We start from the raw sequence: 22,006 nt of genomic DNA, 5'->3' as shown, positions 1-22,006 counted from the left end.
AAAAGTATCTTCTTCCGCTCTTTTCCCCTTTTCTTTACTTCACTTTTGCTCACTAAATAATATTTGCAGAAATCTGCATTGTGTAGCAAATTGTACCTCCATCACTGAGCTTTCTCACAAGATCAGATGCACTTTGTGCTGCTCCAACTCCAACCAAAAGTGAGGGCTCTGGTTACCCCCACCCCCCTACTTACCAGAATCTTTGGCAGATGTGTACATTTTCCATGGATATTGTCCAATTCTTCACAATGACCCGGATCCGGCACTGTACAAACCGTGCGTGAGTAGGGTGGCAAACAGCAATGGGCAAGGCAAGGAGCAATGGAGAAGCAGGTTTTATGTCACTGAAAACCAGACTTGAGAGGCTGTGAAGGCCAGAGAAGGAAAGCATCTCCCAGGATGTTCAACTCTGAGTGCATCATGCTTTGACAGCTACTGCTTGCATTTGGGGCTGACTTGGGGGGGTCTTTGGGGTAGTGAAAGACTACTGAAGTGTCTTTACTGAATGAATCAGTCTGAGCCAAGATATTTAGCTAGTTGAAGACACTGCTTATGATTTTCATAACTGTATTCACTTCTGTATCCCCACAGACAGTCCAAAAGGTGCTTCACAATGCCGGCCGGCCTGGAGAAAGCTTGTCACCGCTGCATATCCAAAATTGCCAGCAATGGTAAGGCTGCTCTGGGAGTAACCTCTCTCTGTATTTAAACAGCCCCACAGCTAATAGAGATAGGTCTAGAATGAAGTTAAGGTGGCACTAAGTCCCACCCGAATTTTCCTTTACTTCTCTGCTTTCCTTTTCCTTTCCTAAGTGATTTTAAGTGCTGATAGAGCATTCAGCAGCAGTTGCATCTCTAAAGTATCTACCTCTATTATATTGTGTGGATTAGAGCAGGTTGAACAGAGGGTTAAAAGCCAATATTTTTAAAACTCCCACTGACAGTATCTCCTTTTCACTCTGAGTTGCACGCAATTTTTGCTTTCACTTTTAATCAACAGCAGTTTCTAATTCCACTCAGATGTACAGAGAAGAAAACTCCTTCATCCACTTGACCACTCAGCCTAATTGATACTTCACCTACACAACCGATTGCAGTCGTCAGCCCATGGAGATCACTTCAGAGTCTTTTATATGAATTTCTTTGACTTCAACAGCTCTCAAAGTTCAGAACAAACTTTAACTTGTGATTAAGTCACATTGCTCCTCGCTGCCTTGCAGTCCTTCAGATCAAACAGCAGCACTGATGAGTCCCAAGTGCATTTTAGCATGAACAGTTCTGGAAGAGCAAAATTCAGCCAAGCAGCTGGGACTGCTCTTGGGTGCTGGAGGAGCAGCAGGGAAATGACCAGAGGTGCATGGAACAAAAAGGCAAATGCAGTGTGTCCTCTGATTTTTGTTTCTACTAGTTAGGAGAAAAACGTCACTGTTCCCTGCTGGTACCAGAGCATTAATGATGGCTGAGAAAACAAAAGAACTTTCTGAATGTTTTTTGAAAGAATGAGATGAGTTCTGAATCTCATACCTGCTCCCTTATCTCAGGATCACCTTCTTGGATACCTACAAAGTCACCTTTGTTTAAAGCAACTCAGAAATAACATCCCAAGAAACCCATCATCTTTAGTTCCTCTTTACATTTAAGTTCAAAATTGACTTGGCGTTAGCTATGGATCAGCCATTGCATCCCAAACTGATTTTCTGTTTGTTAAAATGCAAACTCCCCTAAAGTGCACTGGTGCTTCATTTCACATTTTCTCATTACCCTGTGTACATTTTTCAAGTTGCATTTCAGCACAGCCCACGTTGTACCTATTGTTTTCTGATATTTAAATGGCTCTGAAGAGTCACTCAACTTGTTCAGCATCATTTACGTTATTTTCATTCTTCATACAGCAATTTAAGTTCAGAACATTAGGGCAATATTAAATAACTGACCACAAAATAAAAGGCTAATTCACTATGCTGAGTCTCTTGCAAAGCAAATCAGCGGCTCTTTATGTAATGTCTACACTGTATTTAAAAAGTGCATCTGGAAATTAAGCACAAGGGGCCAAATTCAGCACTGAAGTCATGACATAGCTGTAATTTAGTAGCTAGAGACATGGCATAAAATTCAGACAAGCTGTTCTGCAATAATGCCTAACCCCCAAAGTGCCTATAATCTTTATGTATACACTCTCACCATTCGGTTGAATGTTCCCAGGTTACTGGCACCTCCTTCCAAATTGTTGCTGAGGAGAACAGCGTTGCTGGTGTCAGTGCTGCAACCAGAAACTTAAATTGTAGGTGTTGTGATGCTGGCATAGCTTACTTGGGTACGCAGCTACTAGTTACCTGTTTCACAGTAATACAAGCTTTTCTAAGCAGATAGTGATGAATGGCATATAGCAAACAGCTGGAGACTGAGGTTGGGTTTGGTCTTCAGCTCAACTTTATTGCACTCTCTTCGCCTCCAGTGGTGACTTTGCACTGGGACTGGAGACTTCTCCAAGGCCTTCTCAATCTTGTAGAGGTTTCCTGCAAATACCATAAAGGAGTAAAAGGTGGATGAAGATACCTGTGATGTGTATGCACTCTGTTACACTGCTACCTTCCACATTGCCCTATAGCACACTGTGATACTGCTTCCTAAGTGCTTTCCACATGCATCCTTGCAGCATCCTCCAAAACTGCCTTAATGCACTTCCAAAATGAGTGGCCCACTTCCCAGAAGTTAATTGAGGTTAACGATGGATTCTAGCTTCTTCATTCCTATTTCAGCCTCTTTATTGCTGATTTCAAGTCATAGAATCATAGAACCATAGAATATCAGAAGTTGGAAGGAATCCAAAAAAGATCATCGAGTCCAACTCTTGGCTCCACACAGGACCACCCATAATTCAACCTTATGTCTGAGGGCCTTGTCCAGATGCTCCTTGAATTCCAGCAGCTTGGGCCCATGCCCACTGCCCTGTGCAGGCTGTTCCATGCCCACCAACCTCTGGTGCAGACCCTTTCCCTCACCCCCAGCTGCCCCTCCCCTGCCACAGCTCCATGCCGTTCCCTGGGACCCTGTCGCTGTCAGAGAGAGCAGGGCTCAGCGCTGCCCCTCCGCTCCCTGTGAGGAGCTGCAGCCGCCATCAGGCCTCCCCTCAGCTCCTCTGCTCTTGGCACACACCAATGGACCTCAGTTGCTCCTCATACATCTTCTCCTCCAAACATTTCACCATCTCCATAACCTTTCCTTGAACACTACATTCTACTTATACTCTGGTGCCCAAAGCTGCACACAGTGCTCCAGCTGAGGCTGCACCGGCATGGAGTCTTCTCAGAGGCTGCCATGTGCATCCGCATCCCAGGTATGAGGCTGAAAACCAAATTTACTGACATCCACACTGCTGCAAGTTAGCCCCTTTCAAAGCAGAGTCCTGTGGAGGGTGAGAAAGGACTGCTGTGAATTTACACCCAGACCTTTGCTCCTCAACTTGCCCATGAAGATAAGCCCCAGGGTGAATGCAAAATTTGGGAAAATATTCTCCTTTTTTTATCAAAAAGTTAGTAGGTCATAGAACATTGTGGCTAAAGTACCCAATAGCTCATTTATTGTTATGTATATTGTCAGAGAGCTTGCCATACGGTCTCCTGAGCAGGTTGCACTACTGCCATACTAGCACGCCATTCACAAAGTGGGTAGATTAAGATCTGTAGTCATAAATCACTTCAGATCAGAAAAGAGACCAAGCCACACAACCATGGTGTTGGTGGTGACTTCATGCTCATTTACTTCCGTGCAGTGGAAGAGTGTGGGGAGCTCTGGCAGGACACTGTAAGCTCAGCTAAACTGTGGGTTTATGGTATTGAAAAGTCCTGCTGGGCAGGAGGCAGTCTGCACCACCCTGCTGATTTTCCTGCCCACAGATTTCAAGGAATGTGCAAAACGGAAAGCTGTTCCCTCTCCTGTTTCTCTGCTGTGACTGCACATTAGGGTTACTTGTGTTGCCTCCTATAACAGGGCCTTGCTCATGCCGAACACAAAATGGCTGCCCCAGCAGTGGCTCTGCTGCCTGATGCCCTGACAGCAGCTCCTCAGAGCAGGTGCTCTTCTGATGTTCCTCTGAACCACACTGGGCTGATTTACCTCACTCAGCTGTGGTTTTAGAGACTCCCAGTCTTTTCTTGCCTCTTTTTCTAGGACTGGGTCCCAGGGCTCCTCTGACGGGCTGGTATGGTGATACTGCTGACTTACAGCTATTGCTAGCCACATGTGTGGAACTGCATGGACAGCAGCTCCCTCTGCAGAACTGCCTTGCTACCTTGCGGCAAATTGCACTTTACTGAGCAATTTGTCTTCAGACCAGACTGGGGCAGCACAGTCCAGGCAAATGCAGGCAGAGTGTGTGTGTCCTATCTGAGGAGTGTTGCTCTGAACCCCCCCTCAACGAATTGGGGAAAACGGTCTTTAGCTCTGCCAGTTGTGTAGTCAATTGTTGAGAGTCTCACTTTGTTGAACACAGCGCTGGAAGCCTTCCCAGACGATGCATCTGCCCCTCCAATTCCAGACCTAAGAGGCTAAGGCTGAATGGGAAGATAATGAGTAAATACATTCCCAGCGACTGCTGTGGGAGGAGAATTAATGAACCATTATCTTTTTCTCTTGAGCGGCAAGTTGTCCCTATCTCCCATTTCTCTCCTCCAAAATCAAGCTTCTGGGTACAGATGCTAGACATATACAAGCCACCTGTGTACCAGACGCATAGCCCCACATAAATGTGGGCCTTGCTGAGCCTCTCAGGGCTCATCACAGCATCCCCCACCACTGATCCATGCACTGCCTGGTGAAGGAATGGCATGGTGCCACCTCCAACTTGTTCCCGCAGGAACAGGAGGAGGTGATACCTCCACTAGATTGGTGACTCCACTCAGAGCTGCTGACAGCACTATGATGATAGTACCTAGGGCAACACTGGGGAATTGATGCAGCTCCTGCCCACTTCAGCTGCATTCATTTGGATGCTGGGTACATTTGTTGAGATGGGCAGTTTGATGTCCAACTGAACTTCAAACACTGCTCTAGCCGATGAAAATTATAGTCTAGATAACAAACAGCAAGAGCGTCTGGCATGAAATTGGACACTTGGTGAAAAGGAAGGGTCTGGGGTGTCTGTTTGAAAGAGCTTAGTCAAGGGTAGGATATCACTCAGGCAAAGGAGGAGTTTCTGGGCTGTGCCAAATTCAGGAGATGGGAGAGCCAGAGCAGGAATGTGTGTGAGAGAGGCCAACCGGCAGAGAGAGGAGGAGGAGTGGCACAAAGGAACAGAAGTGCTTTCTTCTGCTCAAAACATCTTCAGTCTCCACCAATTCATAGACATAATAAACATGCTGCTTCTGAGAAAGGGAGTCATCTCTCAGGCATAGAAGTATGAGCTCTATGCTCCCTGTTAAGGAAACACAAGCAGTGTGTGTGTGGGGGGGGGGGATGAATTCCTGTGAAAAGTGGCTGCAAGGCAGAAAATCCAGATTTTGATGGTGCCACTATGTGCTCTGATTCAGTTTCTCCTTCTAGCAAATGGAGGCAATGCTGTTTCCCTATTCCTACAAGCACCCTGATGGTGATGCTTGGCAGCATTGCGCAGCCATCCCGTTCTGCACTGCACAGCATCATGTCACAGGCAGTGGGTCCAGTTCTACATTGCACAAAGGGAGCAAATTGTTTGGCAGAGGCTGCAGTGCTGGGATATAAGCTCTGACTTTTTTCATAATCCACGAAGGCACACTACTCTTTTCTTAACCCTCCTGCAACTTATGTCTACTTCCACAGTCTATGCCTACTGCACATTCACTTTCTCAGGCACCTACTTGCAGATCAAGAAGTGCTCTGCAGGGATGCTCACTGCAGAATTTCCTCATTATGCTTCCCCCTCATCTTCTGGAGCAGCATCTCACTTTAATATTGCAGAGTGCCCATGATGAGGCACAGAGGTGGCAGCCTTTGCAGAAGATAGGCTGCTCACATTGCTATTGACACTATTATTTCTGGTTTTCTGCAAAGGTAAGCACTCATCCTCAGTAGCATCAGACTGTGCTGGGAAAGTATCAGGATTCAGAAACAGCAGCAGGTCTCTGAGGAGTAACTAAGCACCTCAGACCCTCTCATCCGAGGGAAGAGTTGATGCACACCCCTAGAGTATCCCTCCATGGAGCTAGAGTATCCCTTCCAGTGATAAGCTGTTCCCTGTCTTTGTGTCCATGTGCTGAGCTGGGTCAGGGAGCCAGACTAGCCCCGAACTCTCCACTTGTGCAATAAAGATCACTTATTTAGCTATCAGGGAAAACCGAGTGTAATGGCATTACAGCTGCTATTTGCTTCGCAAACAGACACGGTTCATCAGTTGCCATGGATTAGCTCATGCGAGCTGCTTGTTATCACACAGTAACCTGGCAGTGTCTGAAGCTGGCGCAGGCTAACGAAGCCTTTGCAATCAGATATTTAAAAGTAGTAGCAGCAAAAGTACTTTGTGTCTCTCATTGTTTTATTACTTATGTAAGAACTAAAATGTATTAATTAAAAAATAGAGGTTTGAGCTCTGGAAGAGCTACAGGCCATTTCCTGGTCTCATCATCTCAGATGCTGCACAATAAATGTGATACTCCCCCTGCAACATGTACACTGCAAAGCACAGGATGGAACTTCTAAACTCCAATAACACTGTCTTTATTTTCTCTTTTTTTTTTTTTTGCCATTCACAGCATGCTTTATATTTGGGCTCCTTGCTTTCCTTGTCTTACCGTTGTCCATGACTTTTACAGGTAAGTTGACTACTGAAGCACTTTTGTGATTTGAATTTCCTGACACTGCTTGGCAAGTTAATGCATCTTGTGGGAGAAAAGAGTTGGAAACCTTGAAGTTTCCAATCATTAAACTTGTGCATTGGTAATTAAACTTCAGACAGCCCACACCGTATGGAGGGGAGCAAGCAGTTCTTGAATTCAGAAACTACTTGTCTTAAATACACCTCCAGTTTGGGTCACTTTAGCATGGGACAGGAGTTAGGACATTTGGACACCTTACTGATATATCTTTGTAATCTAACAGGGTCTGGGTTTCTCTGTATCTAACCATAACTCTGAATTTTCTGGCAGTGCACTGCTTATTTGGAGGGCATCTGAACATTTTCCATTGTTGGGCTGGTCCAGATGACCTCTAGAGGTCCCTTCCAAGCTAAACCACTCTGAGTTCTTTTCACCATGAAGTTGCTGATATGTTCTGTGTCTCAGATCTATTTTAATTCACTTTTTTATTGGCGTGTTTGCTTCAGCTCAATAGCTGCTTAGGCTACCAGCAACTGGCAGAGGTCTGTGGGTGTTTCAGCTCTGTCTGTGGGTGGAAGCTCAGCATCCGACACATGAGAAGATTTCATTAATCAGGCTTCCTCTGTATTAACTGCACTGCAAAAACCCTAGAAGCATAGGGCTGGAAGGGAAGACAAGATTGTCTAGTCTGCTATTTCTCCACCTTTTTGAAACTGCGACCTGTTTTTTGGCTCATCTTTCTTTTTATAACCATCCGAAGGCTGGCTTTGCGAGTAGAATTAAGGATCAAATGTTTAAGAAAGGAAAGGAAAATATTTTGAGCTGCAGAATGTTAAACATTTTCAAACTGTGTAAGGCTCTTTTCTTTCCTAAGGATTAGTTTTCTCTTATCATTAATAGAGGGTTTTTGGAGGCACATTTTCTAGCACATTTTCCAATACTTCATTGCTTCCTTTGGGCCCTCCACACCCTCTACAGGGGCCGTGACCCTGACTTGAGGCACACAGGCAGAGGTACCATCCTGCCTCCCCTTTCAGACCAGCTCACGTGCTCAGGACCCCTCTGGCAGACCTAGGGCTTCCCCTGACTCAAGAAAATTCCACAGCTTCCCACAGAGCCTATTTTCAGCATCTTATTGCTCTCAGACAAAATCATTTTCCCCACATTCAACCTAAGTCTCCCCTATGGCAAATCAAATAGTCTGTAGCCTGTCCTACATGCAAAGATACATTGGTGACTGTCCTACCCAAAGAAGCTTTGAAATATTTGAAGGTTCCTATTAGAACTCCCCTCTATCCTTTTTCCAGAGATCTCAAAACTCCAATTCTTCCAACCTGACCTCACAGGTCACTTTTTCTGTAGCTTTTTTATACGTTTGCCTTCCTCTTTTGGCCTCTGGCATGCATAGCTTATTTTTCCCCCTCAAAAAATATGACAGAACACAATACTCAGCTGAGACCTGAGGAATGAGCAGCACAGAAGAATGAGCTCCCTGTTTAACATGCAGGATTCCTGTAAATGCATCTCAGAAGGAAAGATGCTCTCTGTACCAGCTCATTGGCTCTTATTTAGCTTATGGTGCATTACAAGCCCAGATGGTTTCTGGCAGAGCTTTTCCCTATCAGAGATTTCTTGTTTTTTATTTACATTTAGGTTTTCTTTTCTAGATGTAGTTGTCAACTTTATCAGATGTCATTTCTTAGATTTTGAATGTCTTTTTCCAGAGTATCCAGATACTAAATTTTAAGTCTTGTCCTCAGAAGCCCTAACAATCATTCCGTCTTGGTGTCCTTGAGAAGCTGTTCATCTTCTGCCTTATAATTAAAGAGTGATGGTGCAAATGAGCTCTATATGCAGGCATTGTGGGTAGGATAAATCACAACTTGATCTGGACTGTATGTGGCTGTAACCAAGCTCAGTATTCTGTTTTATCCTTGCTGTCAGTTAAGGGAAATGGGCATTTCTGACAGTGAAATTCCAACAGCCTCCTTTGGATATTGCAATAGAATGAGATTACTTTTGAGGGACTCTGGACAACGAGCCCAACTGTAGACATCTATTTTTGGCCAGAAATGTGAAAAAATGGGTTCAGCTGAATGCCAACCCTGCTTCCTTTATCTGGGGTCTTCTCAGTATCAGAAATGACTGTGATAGGGCTCTGATTAGGGAGTCCTAATTAGGAATTAGGGAGTTCTAATTAGGGATTAAAGAGCAATTAGGAACTTGAGAGATGGCCTCAACTGTTCCATCTCAACACTTAGGCTCCTATGCTTATCCATGACTTAAAATTGCTATTCATCCCATAAGAGGATTTTGGCTTTAGCTTTTCCCCAGGCTGAATATGCCTGAGCTGTGGAGTAGGGGTGAGAAGGTATGATTTCAAGTGTGGTACAGCTTGTGTGCATGTTGACAGCAAGCCTTCTGGAAATGGATCCACACTGAAATCTGACTGCTTTGAAATAATGTTTCTTAGAGATATTTTATAATACCTTTAAGATCAGTAAGAAATGAAAAGTGCATGGTAAGATATTAGCCTGGAGTTGTGGTCATCTCCCTCACCAAAGACAGAGTCCTTCTTTTTCCACAACTCACCAAAATTAAGAGAAAACATCACTGTAATATTGCACTGTCAGACAATATTGGTATTCTGCAGCTGCCTACCTTCAAAGGCATTTTTAGAAAAATTATATGTCGAGGAAAATGCAGGTATTTATTATCCAAGCAGAAGCCTCTGGTTTTTTGATAACAATCTGTTTTCATGATCGCAGAGATCATGCTGGTGCACCTCCAGTCATTTTGGCTCGTGCTTTCTGCATAGGGAAACTGAGATATTTTCAGATGTTAACAAGCAAATTACAACAATATGAGTTAAAATACAGTGGTGAATTACTGGTAGCCCTGATAACAATTACATACTAACGGTGTATATTTTAAAATGTTGGTAGTACTGTAAATCACAGAATAGGTTTTTTTGAAAAGTCCTTTGTTATAATGTGCATTTCAGCCATTTTCAGCTGCCTGAGAAGAGCGGAGCAGTTAAAACAAGGCCAATGCTGTGTACTAGTGCAAGTTACTGGGAGCACTGGATTCACAGCAGAGCTTGGATTTCTCATCGTCCATCTACCCCATCACCAAGAGCCAAAGAGGAGCAAAGCTGGTGCTCATGGAAAGGAAGCACTGATGCTCTCCTGCTGGTCTTGGTGTTCCCAAATAAACCACACGCTAAGTGTGAATTGATCTCTGCATTACACATATGCCTCAATTTCACTGTAGCAAATGTCAGTGCTTATCTGCCAGCAGTAGGTCCATATTTCCTATTCACCCACAGTACTGTATTTTTAAAGTTATAACTGTACTAATTCCTTTCATCTTCTCTTTTGCTGTCATATCTGCCTGGAACATTCTCCTCTAAACTACAGAGTAACACTGCCTGTCATTCAAATTGTTCCCAAGTCTGACTGCTGTCATGTTACATATATGAAAGGATTCCATAACAGATTGGTTTGGGAAACAGTCTTAGCTCCATGAAAAAAAATTGGCATGTTTTTTTGACTATTTTTTTTTCTCTCAAATCAAAATCTCAGTAGTGCATTGGAAACAGCAATTGTCTGGGTTCCTACACTTATATATATTCTCTAAGATCCCTGGCCAGCTGCTTTTGAAGCAGGCTATTATACAGCCAAGGACTCTGGAAACACTGGCAGCTGCTTTCTGAAAATGATAGAATTCTCAATGATTTCCCTGTTGCCCACCTTTTTAAAGTTGGGAGTCTGAATAGATTTCAGTGTTAGTGGCAAAATGGACAAAAAATTGCAGCCTTAGAAACAGCAGATAGAAAGGAAGAGAGTCCAAGTCCATCCAAGTCCAGCCCTTTTCAATTACAAGAGGCTTAGTAGTAAATATTTAGTCTAGAATAATCCATATGCCACTCCATAGCAGGTCACTGCATATTATGACTAATGTAAGATCCATAGCAAAGCAACCGCAATCCAGGATATCCATATTATGCTATGCAAGATGTATAGGAGAGGTTTAGCACACCAGCAATTTTCTAGAGCACCCATAGCAGTGGATTTGGTGAACAAATCCACCAAATCCACGGAAGAGAACCACAGCTACAGGAGAAGGCAAAAAAACCCCAACCCAAACAACAACAAAAAATCCAAAACCAGTCCCCACCAAATCACTGATATCTTTTTCCTGACACCCAACTGCCTTTTTGATGTAGTTTTGAACACGAAAACAAGATGTTCCACGAGAGAGATGTTTAGCACTAAGGCCAGCGCATTGCTTTAAGTGTCCTACATCAAGATGACAACCAATTGTTAAGAGAAAAAGTAAAAAAAAAAAATGCTGTAAAATGAGTTTTACAGCAAGAAGAAAACAGAAAATCCTTTCTGGCTTCTGCAACCGAACAGTAGAAGTCTCGAAATATGGGATCAATGACAATAAAATTATAGGGTAATGAAGAATTTAAAATTATTTAAAGACACCAGTGAGTAGGAGACTTGGGCAAATGATTCAGCTCAGCTAACTTTAGGTACTTACAGCTGGCTGTCTAGATTCCTTGTATAGTTATAGAGAGAAAGAAGCACTTTCAGGGCACAATTCATCTGACCTATTTTAAATGCCTATCTTAGGATGAGATGAATTTTAGAAGGGTCTATTTCTCCCTATTGTCTATAAGGAGAGTCTAGGAAACTAGTTCAGATATAGATGCCTGCATTGCAGACATCTAAATTTGGACAGATGAGTCTCACAGCCACAGACCTGTATCATAAACTTCAGTCTCTAATGCCAGCATTAGCCTTGTACCACCATACATTCCCTTCCCTAAAACATACTCAGCTTTCTCATTCTAGCAGTAGATTTGAGGGTTGCCAGGATCCCTAGCTCCATAACAACCAGTGCTTTTTATCCTCCAGCAACCAAACAGCCTAGAAATTTGAGTATCCCTCGTTCCCTATTAGCTGCCTGGGAAACTGAAATGGTTCCAGGAGCTCCCACAAGCACTGGCACCCAAGCTTCAAGGTGTTTGACTCAGGAACATGCTACAAACATGGTGCTAATAGGAGAGGCCTGGGAGTAGGTTATCAGATTAAAAAGAAAAATTATAAATGATACTAATTTTCAATGATTTTTTCTACTTCTGATGAAAACTTCCTGACCTGCTCAGCCAATTTTTCATTTATCAGATGTTAAAATGGAAGCCAGAATAGATAAATTTTCTCTCCTCCTGCCCTTTGCTTTCTCACTGCCTGCAGTGGGAGATGCAAACCCCACTTAATTCAGCTCCCACTTCAACAGACACTGGGTACCTATCTTGGGCCTAAGAACTGCACTTCAGTGCAGAATTTTAGTTTCCACTGTACAGCTTGTTGCACCATTTGATCACTCAAGATAACAAACATTGTTAATTTTTGCTGTTCAGGAATGAAGTTTTTGGAAGATTGCCCAGTTCAGCCACTAATTCCATTATATCTGTTGGTGGGTGGCGTGATTGGCAGCTTAAAGGTAATGTGCATTCTATGTGTGAAAAATTTTTTTGTGACTAGACTTTGACTTGCTAGTTAAGACAAAATGATGGCACCAGACAGCTATGTGCATGCAGTATAGGAGACAGCTATCTGGATTGAACTGCACTTGTTCCAACACTTAAGGCACCCAACAGCCAAGTGAAATGCTAATGAATTTCCTTCAGCATTGTCCCATACACTGTGGTATGACTTTCTCTTACAGTATATGTGCTATCAAACCCACTGATAGAAAAGACTGCATAACATGGCTGGCTATGGGAAATGAAGTCCTATTTCCTCAAACAGTCCTCCAAGCCTCCTTCATTTTCGCAGATGTTTGCTCATAGTGCTGCGCAGGTTCAATTTATCACACTTCAACATGGTTAGAAGCAATGACCACACAGTAGCATGGCTTTCAACCTTAAGTAAATGTACCCTTGCACTGCAGCAGGGCCTATTAATCTAGGCACAGCATTTTCTAACCGCAGCCACCTCTCTTCTAGTAGACCAGCTCATTTATCTTTGCTGAGCCAGCAGAGGATGGCTACTTGGCTACTTGGCAAGACACCCCATACCCATGTCACACCCTGGGCACTATAAAGCTGTAGCTCTGCGATGACTCCAGGGCAAAGGATGGCCCCACTTTGACAGGCCTCTTAGCTAATGCATCCAGGTCCTTTTCTTTGCCAGGACTGAAAGATCAGGGAAACTATTTGTAGATCTCTACATCCCCTGAACTCCTTCTCAGTTATAACCAAACTGCAGTACAGCACTGGGAAACGAATCATCCCTCTGAGGATCTTTGGGCAGCAAATAAGTAAATGGAGAAGCAAAAAAGTACTTCATCTTGCTATGTGAATGCTATGAGTTCTCCTGGCAAATATTTAGACATTTGATCACACCTTTGGACTTATCTGTATATTCAAAGGCAATTTAACAATGCTTTAGAAAAGATCAGATTTGAAAGGAACTTCTCAGGCTAATGAATGGAAGCATTCATCAAAAATGCTGACTATTTCTTAGCTGTTGCTGATTTGAAAGCACTATTTATCAACCAGAATAAGTGGGTCGGTTAATATTTCTACCAACATCAAATACTGGATTGAATTTGGTTTCAGCTGCCACAGGACAGTGTTTTTTGCAGACTGGCAATATATCTGGTCAGAATTTGATTTGGCTAGCTTTTGTCATCTCATAGTGCTCGATCCCTAGCTAAATTCCACCACCTTAGTTCTACCCAGTTGCACTCATGGGACTGCACTGACTGCTATTGGCTTATGGGAGTCGTGCCTGAGCAGTACACTTAGCTAGCTTGAAATCTGAGACTTAGAGATTTATAGACACTCTAAGAATGGGTATAGGATGAGTACAGGATGAGGTCTTGAAAGAACACTGTCCTGTGATAGATGTAATTTAATGACTAGTCATTCTGGCTACATGGATCTGATCTATTTAGTTTCCTCAGCGCCTCCAGTCTTTTAAAAGCTTTGATAACCTGTAGTTGTTCACCAACACAATGCAGCCATTTTACAGTATCTGGAGAGTTTTGCTGAATTCATGCCTTTCTGCTCCATAAGCATATATTCTGCATTATTATCAGTGTGAGCGACAGCCAGAATTTGCTTCAACTACAGTGTGGCAAAGCAATGTACAGAAGGATACACTTTCTATGGAATGGTTGGACAGTACAGATGAGATCTATAAATCCTAGGGTTTTGTCTTCCTCTGAACCAACACTCAGTTAACCCCATTCCCATCACTGAGCATGATGGGGCTTCAGCACAGGCATCTGCTATGTGCTGAGATCACCTCAAAGCTAACGAGCATCATGGTGCTTAAAGCCAACAAACAGGCCCACATATGGAAAACTAAGACCCACTGGGCAGGTAGTTTTTCCTCTCCCAGATGCAATGAGCCTGCCTAAAATAAATGCTCACATGAGAAGAACATGCCTTATTGGTTTGAACAACCAATTCCAAGTTCTCAGCTGTGATGCATGACATCCAGTGGAAACAGCATTTTTTGGCCTGTGTTTGTGCTGGACCTTAATCTCTGTTTCTAATAACCTTTGCCAACAACTGGGCTAGGAAAACAGCTGGTTTTTCCAGCAAGTATTTAGTCAATACACAATTGAATAGTTCTACAAGGTAGAGCAAGAGAATCCTGTTGTCAGTTGATTCACCTACATGGTAATGGAAAGCAATGAGGGGGACACAAATCCACCCACTACTAGGCAGGAACTTCACTCCTCAGCTCATTTAGCTCTAATTTGTTCTTTAAAATCTCCAGTGTGAAAACTGCTGCCATTTCCCCACAAAATCTGTTCCCATGCTTTTCTATCGTGCCATTGGCAAGTTATTTTTCCAACGTCTGGCCTAAAAATCTCACCAAGGATCTGTCTCATTTTGGGCTCCTCAGATTTCTCTTACCTCATTTTCCCACACTCAGTTTTAGTTTGGTCCAAAGGCTGGTAGTGGTCAGGAGATGTTCAGACTTTCCACAACCAATTTACTCATTCTCTTTTCTCCCCAATGGTTCCAGGTGACTCTGCTGCTGTACGACTCAACCAGGATGAGGCAACTGCTTTCCAAGTCTGTTGTGATTGATGATGATGATGACGATGAATACCCCTGGAGGCAGAATGCTCACAAGTACTACATCCATCTAACACTCAGCCTCTTCCTCTTCCTCTGGTTCATTCTTGGCAACTACTGGGTGTTTTCAGTGTACCTGCCAAATTTCATCCCACCATTCCACCAGCCTCAGGATTACTGTGACAAAACCTTGTACATTTTTGCTGTTGGTGTTCTCATTATTAGCCATACTGTTCTCTTCCTCCTCATCTTTTGTAGCTGTTGCATATATTTTTTTTCCAGGCAAAGATACTCTTCAGAGGAAGACTAAGTGCCACATAAATAAAGCTCCAGATGTTTAGGAAAGGGTGTGCAATGAAAAGGCAATAACTCACCCTTATGTGTATCTTTGTTGTACTATATATACGTATGTTAGCAGTCAACTGCAAGAGGAAATAGTAAATCACATTCCAGTGCCATTTGGAAATAGCTAAACTAGAATACAGCTTACTCAATGTGAAATTGCTGCTATAGATGCCAGGGTGCAGTCTTGCTAACTTCTATAACCCTTTTTAACTCTTGGATTTTCTATTTGAAGTGTCATACTCTTTAGTAAGCTCTTGGATATGACAAACTCTTCTAAAACCAGGCTCCTGGTTTTACAGCATAGTACATATTTGCCTGTAAAAGTTATCCCCTTTACTGGGACCTGAACACCTCTGTAGCCTTGCCGAGGTATGTTACTGTCCTTGCATTAAAGATGCAGGAGCTGAGGCAACAAAAGATATAGGGCTGCATTCAGACCACTCTGACTTTGGACTTTGACAGTGACTTAAAATGCTCATCATAATTCTACCCAGGCCACTGTTAGACCAGCCAGTTAAGTATCTGGGATAGCAGTATGAGCATGCATAAAAGGCAACTTGAATATGGCCCCAAGAGCTCTCCTGAACTTGGACTAGAAAGCATCTGTATCTATCTTTGGTGCTAAAACAGTCTCCATATATCCATGTATATCCAGTGCATCCATACTGAGTCAAGGCCACCAGGAGATAAGCTACTCAGCAACAGATTAGGTACTTTAACCAGGACTCAGCAGTTCCCAGCCAGGGGAGACTCATTTCTCCACCTTTTGTATAACACTTATTTGTCAGTACCACAACAAGATGCTCGTCAAACCACAGTGATTAAGTTCACATCAAAATTGATGAGGCTATGTTAGTATTTTAAATATAGAACGTGGCAATAAGACGTGAGCAGGAATACGGGAATTTCAGGTGGATGTGCTTACTACAGCAGTTCTCTGGTTGTGGTGTGAGTGTACACCTGATTTGTTCACTGCAGTGCTGTACTTATGCAAATCTATACTTAATAGATAGATGTAACTAATACAGCTTTTAAGCCAACAACAGTGTCAGCTTTAAAAGCACCAGCATGCTCAGAGACAGTTGTTTTGTGACACGTAATGGAACGAGCCCGTACCTGGTCCTGGGAGATTGTTTTTTATGTGCTGGTGGATGCAGTATAAAAGTGCTCTTTCTGCTTTTTCTTTTATGCAGATCTGTTAATACAGTCAAAGTGGAAGGGCTCTCTACACAAGCATGAGGATGGCCCCAGACACAGGAAGCAGATGCAGGCTTGGGGTATCTTTTCTGTTAAAAACCGGTGTTTTTACAAGTGTGTGTTTTAGAGAAACCTAACAGAGCTGTAAGGCATCTGTGGAAGGGCAAGATCTGTTCAACAACAATAACAACAGCTGAACAGGCTTTGTTCAACTTTCATCCTGGGTCTGAGACTGAACAATAGAATATCTGTGGGAATCACCTGTGAACATTTATCTCAGAGCCATTGCATAGACTAAGGATGCATTTGGTCCAGATAGACTTTAATTCAGGCCCCAGAATTATTTAATTCTTAATTATTCTTAATAATTTAAGAATTATTTAGTTCCAGAAACCTAATCTTAGCAAGCCGGTGGGATAATGGGTAGAAGAGGAAAAATCAGTGTAGCACTCCCCAGCTCTACAGCAGTAATCAGAAGGAGTCAGAGATGTGCTGCCCCCATTCAGAAATTCATCAAATGGAAGTTGCTAACACTGCCACTTGATGCATGCCTGTGTGCAGGGAAATATGAGCAATGGCAGCCCTTCCTTTTGTACATGAACTGAAGATCCAGGCTGTGTTTTCCCATAAGCTGCTTCACCCCATGCTCTCTATTGCCTCTCTGAAGGTACTACGCATTTCTGAAACATAACTGTTGCCAACAGTGGAATGCTAGAATTCCTCCTTCCTACTCCAAGTATCTCATAGCTCAGCATTTGGACTACTGGATTTTAGCACAGGCAGGTATTTAGTGCTCACGTGATTCCTCCTTCGGTGGAAAGCATATTTCATTCATTAAGATGTCACAGTGTTCAAGAAACTGCATTTCAGCATCTTGATATCCATCCAGCACTTGAATGTAACAATGCAGCTGTTTAACATTACACAGGAACCTTACCAAAAAGCATTAAAAAGATTATACTCAGTTTATAATGCAAAGGAAATTTAACACTAAAGTAGCTACAGACACCCATTCCAATCATTGGACTCCAATAAAAATGTCCCTGTTCTTGTAAAATGCTGCTAGGGTTATTCTTGATTACAGAAAATTACTCCTGTGTATGTCAGAACTGACTGCAGTGTCACTACGCACCCAGTGACCTTGCAGCAAGTGACAGTGTGTGCTCCTACCCAATCAAATATGATTTGATTTTAGTTTGCCCCACAAAAGAAGAGATTTAAGCTGAGTCCCATTGCCTTGTGTCTTCTGTGTGCCCATATGAGGGCAGCCGCAGCAGCAGATGAGCAATAATTCATGAAACACACCAGTGACACAACAGTGAGCCTGAGGCTTGCGTCTCATTCAGGCTGAATGAATCTCTGCAGTCAGCTGTGGAGACTTAATTCTTTAGGTATGAGAACCCAGAACATTCACTGGCTTTGTGGGAAACAGCTGATAAATCGCAATGCCAGTGTTCAGCAGTTGGTTGACTCAAGCTGAAAGTGATAGAGGAGGTATTAAGGAAGCTAAGAGCAGTTGTAAAATACTTTAAATATCTATACGGTAAACAGAAAACTTCGTTAAGATCGAGGGAGGAAAATTCTGAATTGACAGTATTGAACTTTACTTATGTACGTGAATAATCTATTACACTGCCACTGCCTCCTTCAGGAGGATAGAATCACACAGGTGTGGAGCAAGGACAGCCAGTTTGGAGCATATGATGCACACCACTGTGTTATTCTGGCTTATTAAGTATCAACATTCTCCTGGTCCGTCACCTTCAGCAGGATTGCTTCTAACATTCAATAAAGCACTCAGCTTAAATTCAAATGAAGCTGGTTTAACTGAAAGCATTTTATCTCCCTTTGGGGTAAGCTAGGAACGCAGTCTTCAGCACCTTACTTTCTAAACAGTAACTTCTTAAATTCACAGAGGACACAGAGTGATGGTGTCCCAGGCATGGATGAGCTCAGTCCCTGGAGGAACAAATACATTCCCTCAGCAGACTGCTGTGGAGAACTAAATCGTTACAACCCCAAAGCTGAAAGGCTGAAAATACAGTCTACGCCTTGGTATGAAAATGTTTAACATTTTCCCACTAGACTAAAATTACAAATTGAAAAATGCCTTTTTTTTTTTCTTTTTTTTTTTTTTTTTCCTACAGTGAAATAAATGGCTTTGGGAAAATTGAACAAAATACACCCTTAAGCCAATTATGATGAACTCAGAAATGTAATGACTACAATGGAGGAAATTGCCTGTAACCATTCTAGTTAAATCATCTCTCCTTTTTGAGAAACAAAGCTATCTTTCTAGCTTTCAACAGAAGAAATAGCCACAGTTTCAATGGATTAGATTGCCTATGCTCTGCTAGCTATGGGTACTATGGAAATCCAACAATATGAAGACACAAAGATATTTCTGCTTGCACAAAGAAGACTACAGAAATATACATGCCATAAAAGCAATGGCAGCAGACATGCAATGCATTACATTTATTACATTTTATTGCCCACAGTGTATTTCTCCTCCCTCCATTCCACCTTCTTTGGAAATAGACATCATATTCCAAAGCTCTGAGGAACAGCTTCCCAGAGCTGTTTTAAAAGCTGCAGACAGATAAGTAAATGTCTCATTCTTTCCTTTCAAACTTGAACACAGATAGCTCTGGAGTACTACCTGCTGACCCACAGAAGTAGGGAAGAAGGACATCAGACATGTCGCAGACCTCATCGCTGCAGTAGAAACAGGAACTCATACTGTTCAGGAATAAAAATAGGAGATTGCTCTCACAAGGCAATTGGTTCAGACTTTATGAGGCCCCAAGACACGAGACTTTAAAAGTACAAGGTGACTATGCAGAAAATAATAAAATAAGTAGCAGAAGTTATTCTTGGTTAGTTCAAGAGCTGTTTTACATGTTTCAGATTTGGCTGAGCAAGGATCTGCAGCTTAAACTGAGGGAAAAGAGAGAAATGTACAGGAAGTGAAAGCAGGGTGCCTGGGAAGAATATAGGGATGTTGTCCGTATGTGTAGAAATACGATTAGGAAAGTCAAGGCACAGACAGAGCTGAACTTGGTGAGGGATGTGAAAAATAACAAGAAGGGGTTCTACAGGTACATAGGCAGGAAGAGATAGGCCAAGGAGAATGTTCCCCCTCTGATAAATGAGGATGGAGAACTGGCTTCCTCAGACATAGGAAAAAGCTGAGGTACTCCACGAGTTGCTTTGCCTCAGTCTTCACAGGTGGCCAGGCTTCCTGTGTCTGCCAGGATCCTGAACCTCTAGGTGTGGCTGAGAGGAGTGCATTCCACCCCACACTGTAAGAGTGGAACAAATCTGAGACCTCCTCATGAAGCTGTATGTATATAGATCTATGGGGCCGGATGACATGCATCCCAGGGTTCTGAGAAAAAAGGCTGATGCGGTTGCCAAGCCACTCTCCATCATATTTGAAAGATCATGGCTGTCAGGTAAAATCCCCAGTGACTAGAAAACAGGAAATGTTACTCCCATTTTTAAGAAAGGGAGAAAGGAAGACCCAGGGAACTACAGGCCAGTGAACCTCACCCTTGTGCCTGGGATCCTCCTAGTTACCATGTTAAGGCACATATGAGATGAAGAGATGATTTGAGACAGCCAGCATGGCTTCACCAAGGGCAAATCGTGCCTGACCAATCTGGTGGCCTTCTATGATGGAGTGACAGTATCAGTGGACAGGAGAAGGGAGACAGATGTCATCTACCTGGACTTTTGCAAAGCCTTTGACATGATCCCTTCTCTCTAAAATGGAAAGGTATGGATTTGAAAGACGGACTGTACAATGGATTAAGAATTGGTTGGCTGGTCGCAGCCAAAGGTTTGGGATCAATGGTTCTACATCTGAGTGGAGGCTGGTCACAAGTGGTGTCCCATAGTGGGTTGGTCTTGGAACAGTTGTTCTTCAACATCTTCATCAATGACAGACCATGACATCAAGTGCACCCTCAGCAAGTTTGCAGATGACACCAAGCTGAGCAGTGCAGTCGATACACTGGAAGGAAGGGAAGCCATCCAGAGGGACCTGGACAGGCTGGAAAAGTGGGCCCATGAGAACTTAATGAGGTTCTACAAAGCCAAGTACAAGGTGCAGCACTTGGTCTGGGGCAATCCCAGGTGTTTATATAGATTGGGAGAAGAACTCCTTGAGAGTAGCCCTGCTGAGAAGGTCTTAGGGGTCTTGGCTGATGAAAAACTTAACAAGAGCCAGCAGTGTATGCCTGCAGCCCAGAAGGCCAATGATGTCCTGGGTTCCATCAGAAGAAGGGTAGCCAGCAGGGAGAGGGTGGTGATTGTCCCCCTCTACTCTGCTCTTGTGAGGACCCATCTGGAGAACTGTATCCAGGCCTGGGCCCCCAGTACAGGAAAGACATAGAGTTCTTGGAATGGATCCAGAGGAGGGACACTAAGATGATAAGAGCGCTGGAGCACCTGTCCTATGAAGAAAGGTTGAGGGAACTGGCTTGAGAAGAGAGGGCTCTGGGGAGACCTTATTGTGGCCTTCCAGTACTTGAAGGGAGCATATGAAAAGGAAGGGGAATGACTGTTTACATGGATTGATAGTGACAGGACAAGGGGAATGGTTTTAAACTAAGACAGGAGAGGTTTAGGTTAGATATTAGGAGGAAGTTTTTCACACAAAGGGTAGTGACAGACTGGAACAGGTTGTCCAGAGAGGTTGAGAATTCCCCATCCCTGGAGGCACTCAAGGCCAGGCTGGATGTGGCTCTGGGCAGCCTGGTCTGGTGGTTGTATGTACAACCCTGTACATAGCAGGGGGGTTGAAACTAGATGATCATTGCGGTCCTTTTCAACCCAGGCCATTCTGTGATTCTGTAATTCTATGAAAAGGTGAATGGCGAGTGCAAATGAATCTAAATGCTCTGACTTTACAGGCAAAGGACTAAGAATCTTAAACCCATGACAATTTCTATCCATTCTATAACATTTTAACAGATCCGTAGATATCTTTATCTGTAAGATACCTTGAATCTTGTAACTGATTCTAGTTATTAATCTTCCCCAAGTTCTAGCTGACAGGGGCACAACAAAGACCCATGCATGTTCTGCAGGTTATACAGACAGGACAGTTACATCAGGAATGTCATCTGAGATTGTTGCTTCTTGCCTTAGGTTTCTTAGGGTTCCTGTTCACTACAGGAGTAACATGAAGGTCCCACAGATGTTAGCCATAAGGAGAGAGCCAAAATATTTTTAGAAAGCAAACACAGGGGGAAAATGAAAAAGGCTGACAAATATAATTTACATTGCATAGTACAGGGAAATAAAGTATGAGAAAACTTCAATACTGTTGAAAAGAACAGTATTGTGTTGCAAGAACAGATTTTTGAGAAAACTGTATGAAATTCTCAGAAATGTTTTTAACACTGAATTTCTATCAAATGTCTAATTTGAATAAAAATACAAGCAGGAAGACACTGACTAACATGAGTGCATAAGCATACATGATTTGAGGTTAAAAACTAAAGTACTTTACTAGACATGCTAATTATAATCAACTCTACTGCAATTTCATTGAGAT

At 42.9% G+C, this 22,006-nt stretch overlaps 1 protein-coding gene across 1 annotated transcript; it reads left to right on the top strand.

The window, feature by feature from the left end:
- Window positions 1-613: 613 nt before the first annotated feature.
- On the top strand, window positions 614-15,208 carry TMEM272 (transmembrane protein 272). Its single transcript, XM_031557842.2, has 4 exons — window positions 614-671; window positions 6,726-6,785; window positions 12,220-12,302; window positions 14,846-15,208. The coding sequence occupies exons 1-4, from the start codon at window positions 614-616 to the stop codon at window positions 15,206-15,208; spliced, it is 564 nt and encodes a 187-aa protein (XP_031413702.1).
- Window positions 15,209-22,006: the final 6,798 nt, after the last annotated feature.

This window comes from Meleagris gallopavo, chromosome 1 (assembly GCF_905368555.1).
Source record: "Meleagris gallopavo chromosome 1, MGAL_WU_HG_1.1, whole genome shotgun sequence".
NCBI lineage: Eukaryota > Metazoa > Chordata > Aves > Galliformes > Phasianidae > Meleagris > Meleagris gallopavo.
Note: the sequence above shows the minus strand (reverse complement) of the source record. Positions and strands in the feature narration are given on the sequence as shown.

Excerpts from the sequence above, each read along its gene's own strand:
- TMEM272 (XM_031557842.2), top strand. The coding sequence starts at position 614 with ATGCCGGCCGGCCTGGAGAAAGCTTGTCACCGCTGCATATCCAAAATT. Across the intron at positions 672-6,725 it reads ATCCAAAATTGCCAGCAATG|CATGCTTTATATTTGGGCTC; the intron begins GTAAGGCTGCTC and ends TGCCATTCACAG. Across the intron at positions 12,303-14,845 it reads GCGTGATTGGCAGCTTAAAG|GTGACTCTGCTGCTGTACGA; the intron begins GTAATGTGCATT and ends CAATGGTTCCAG.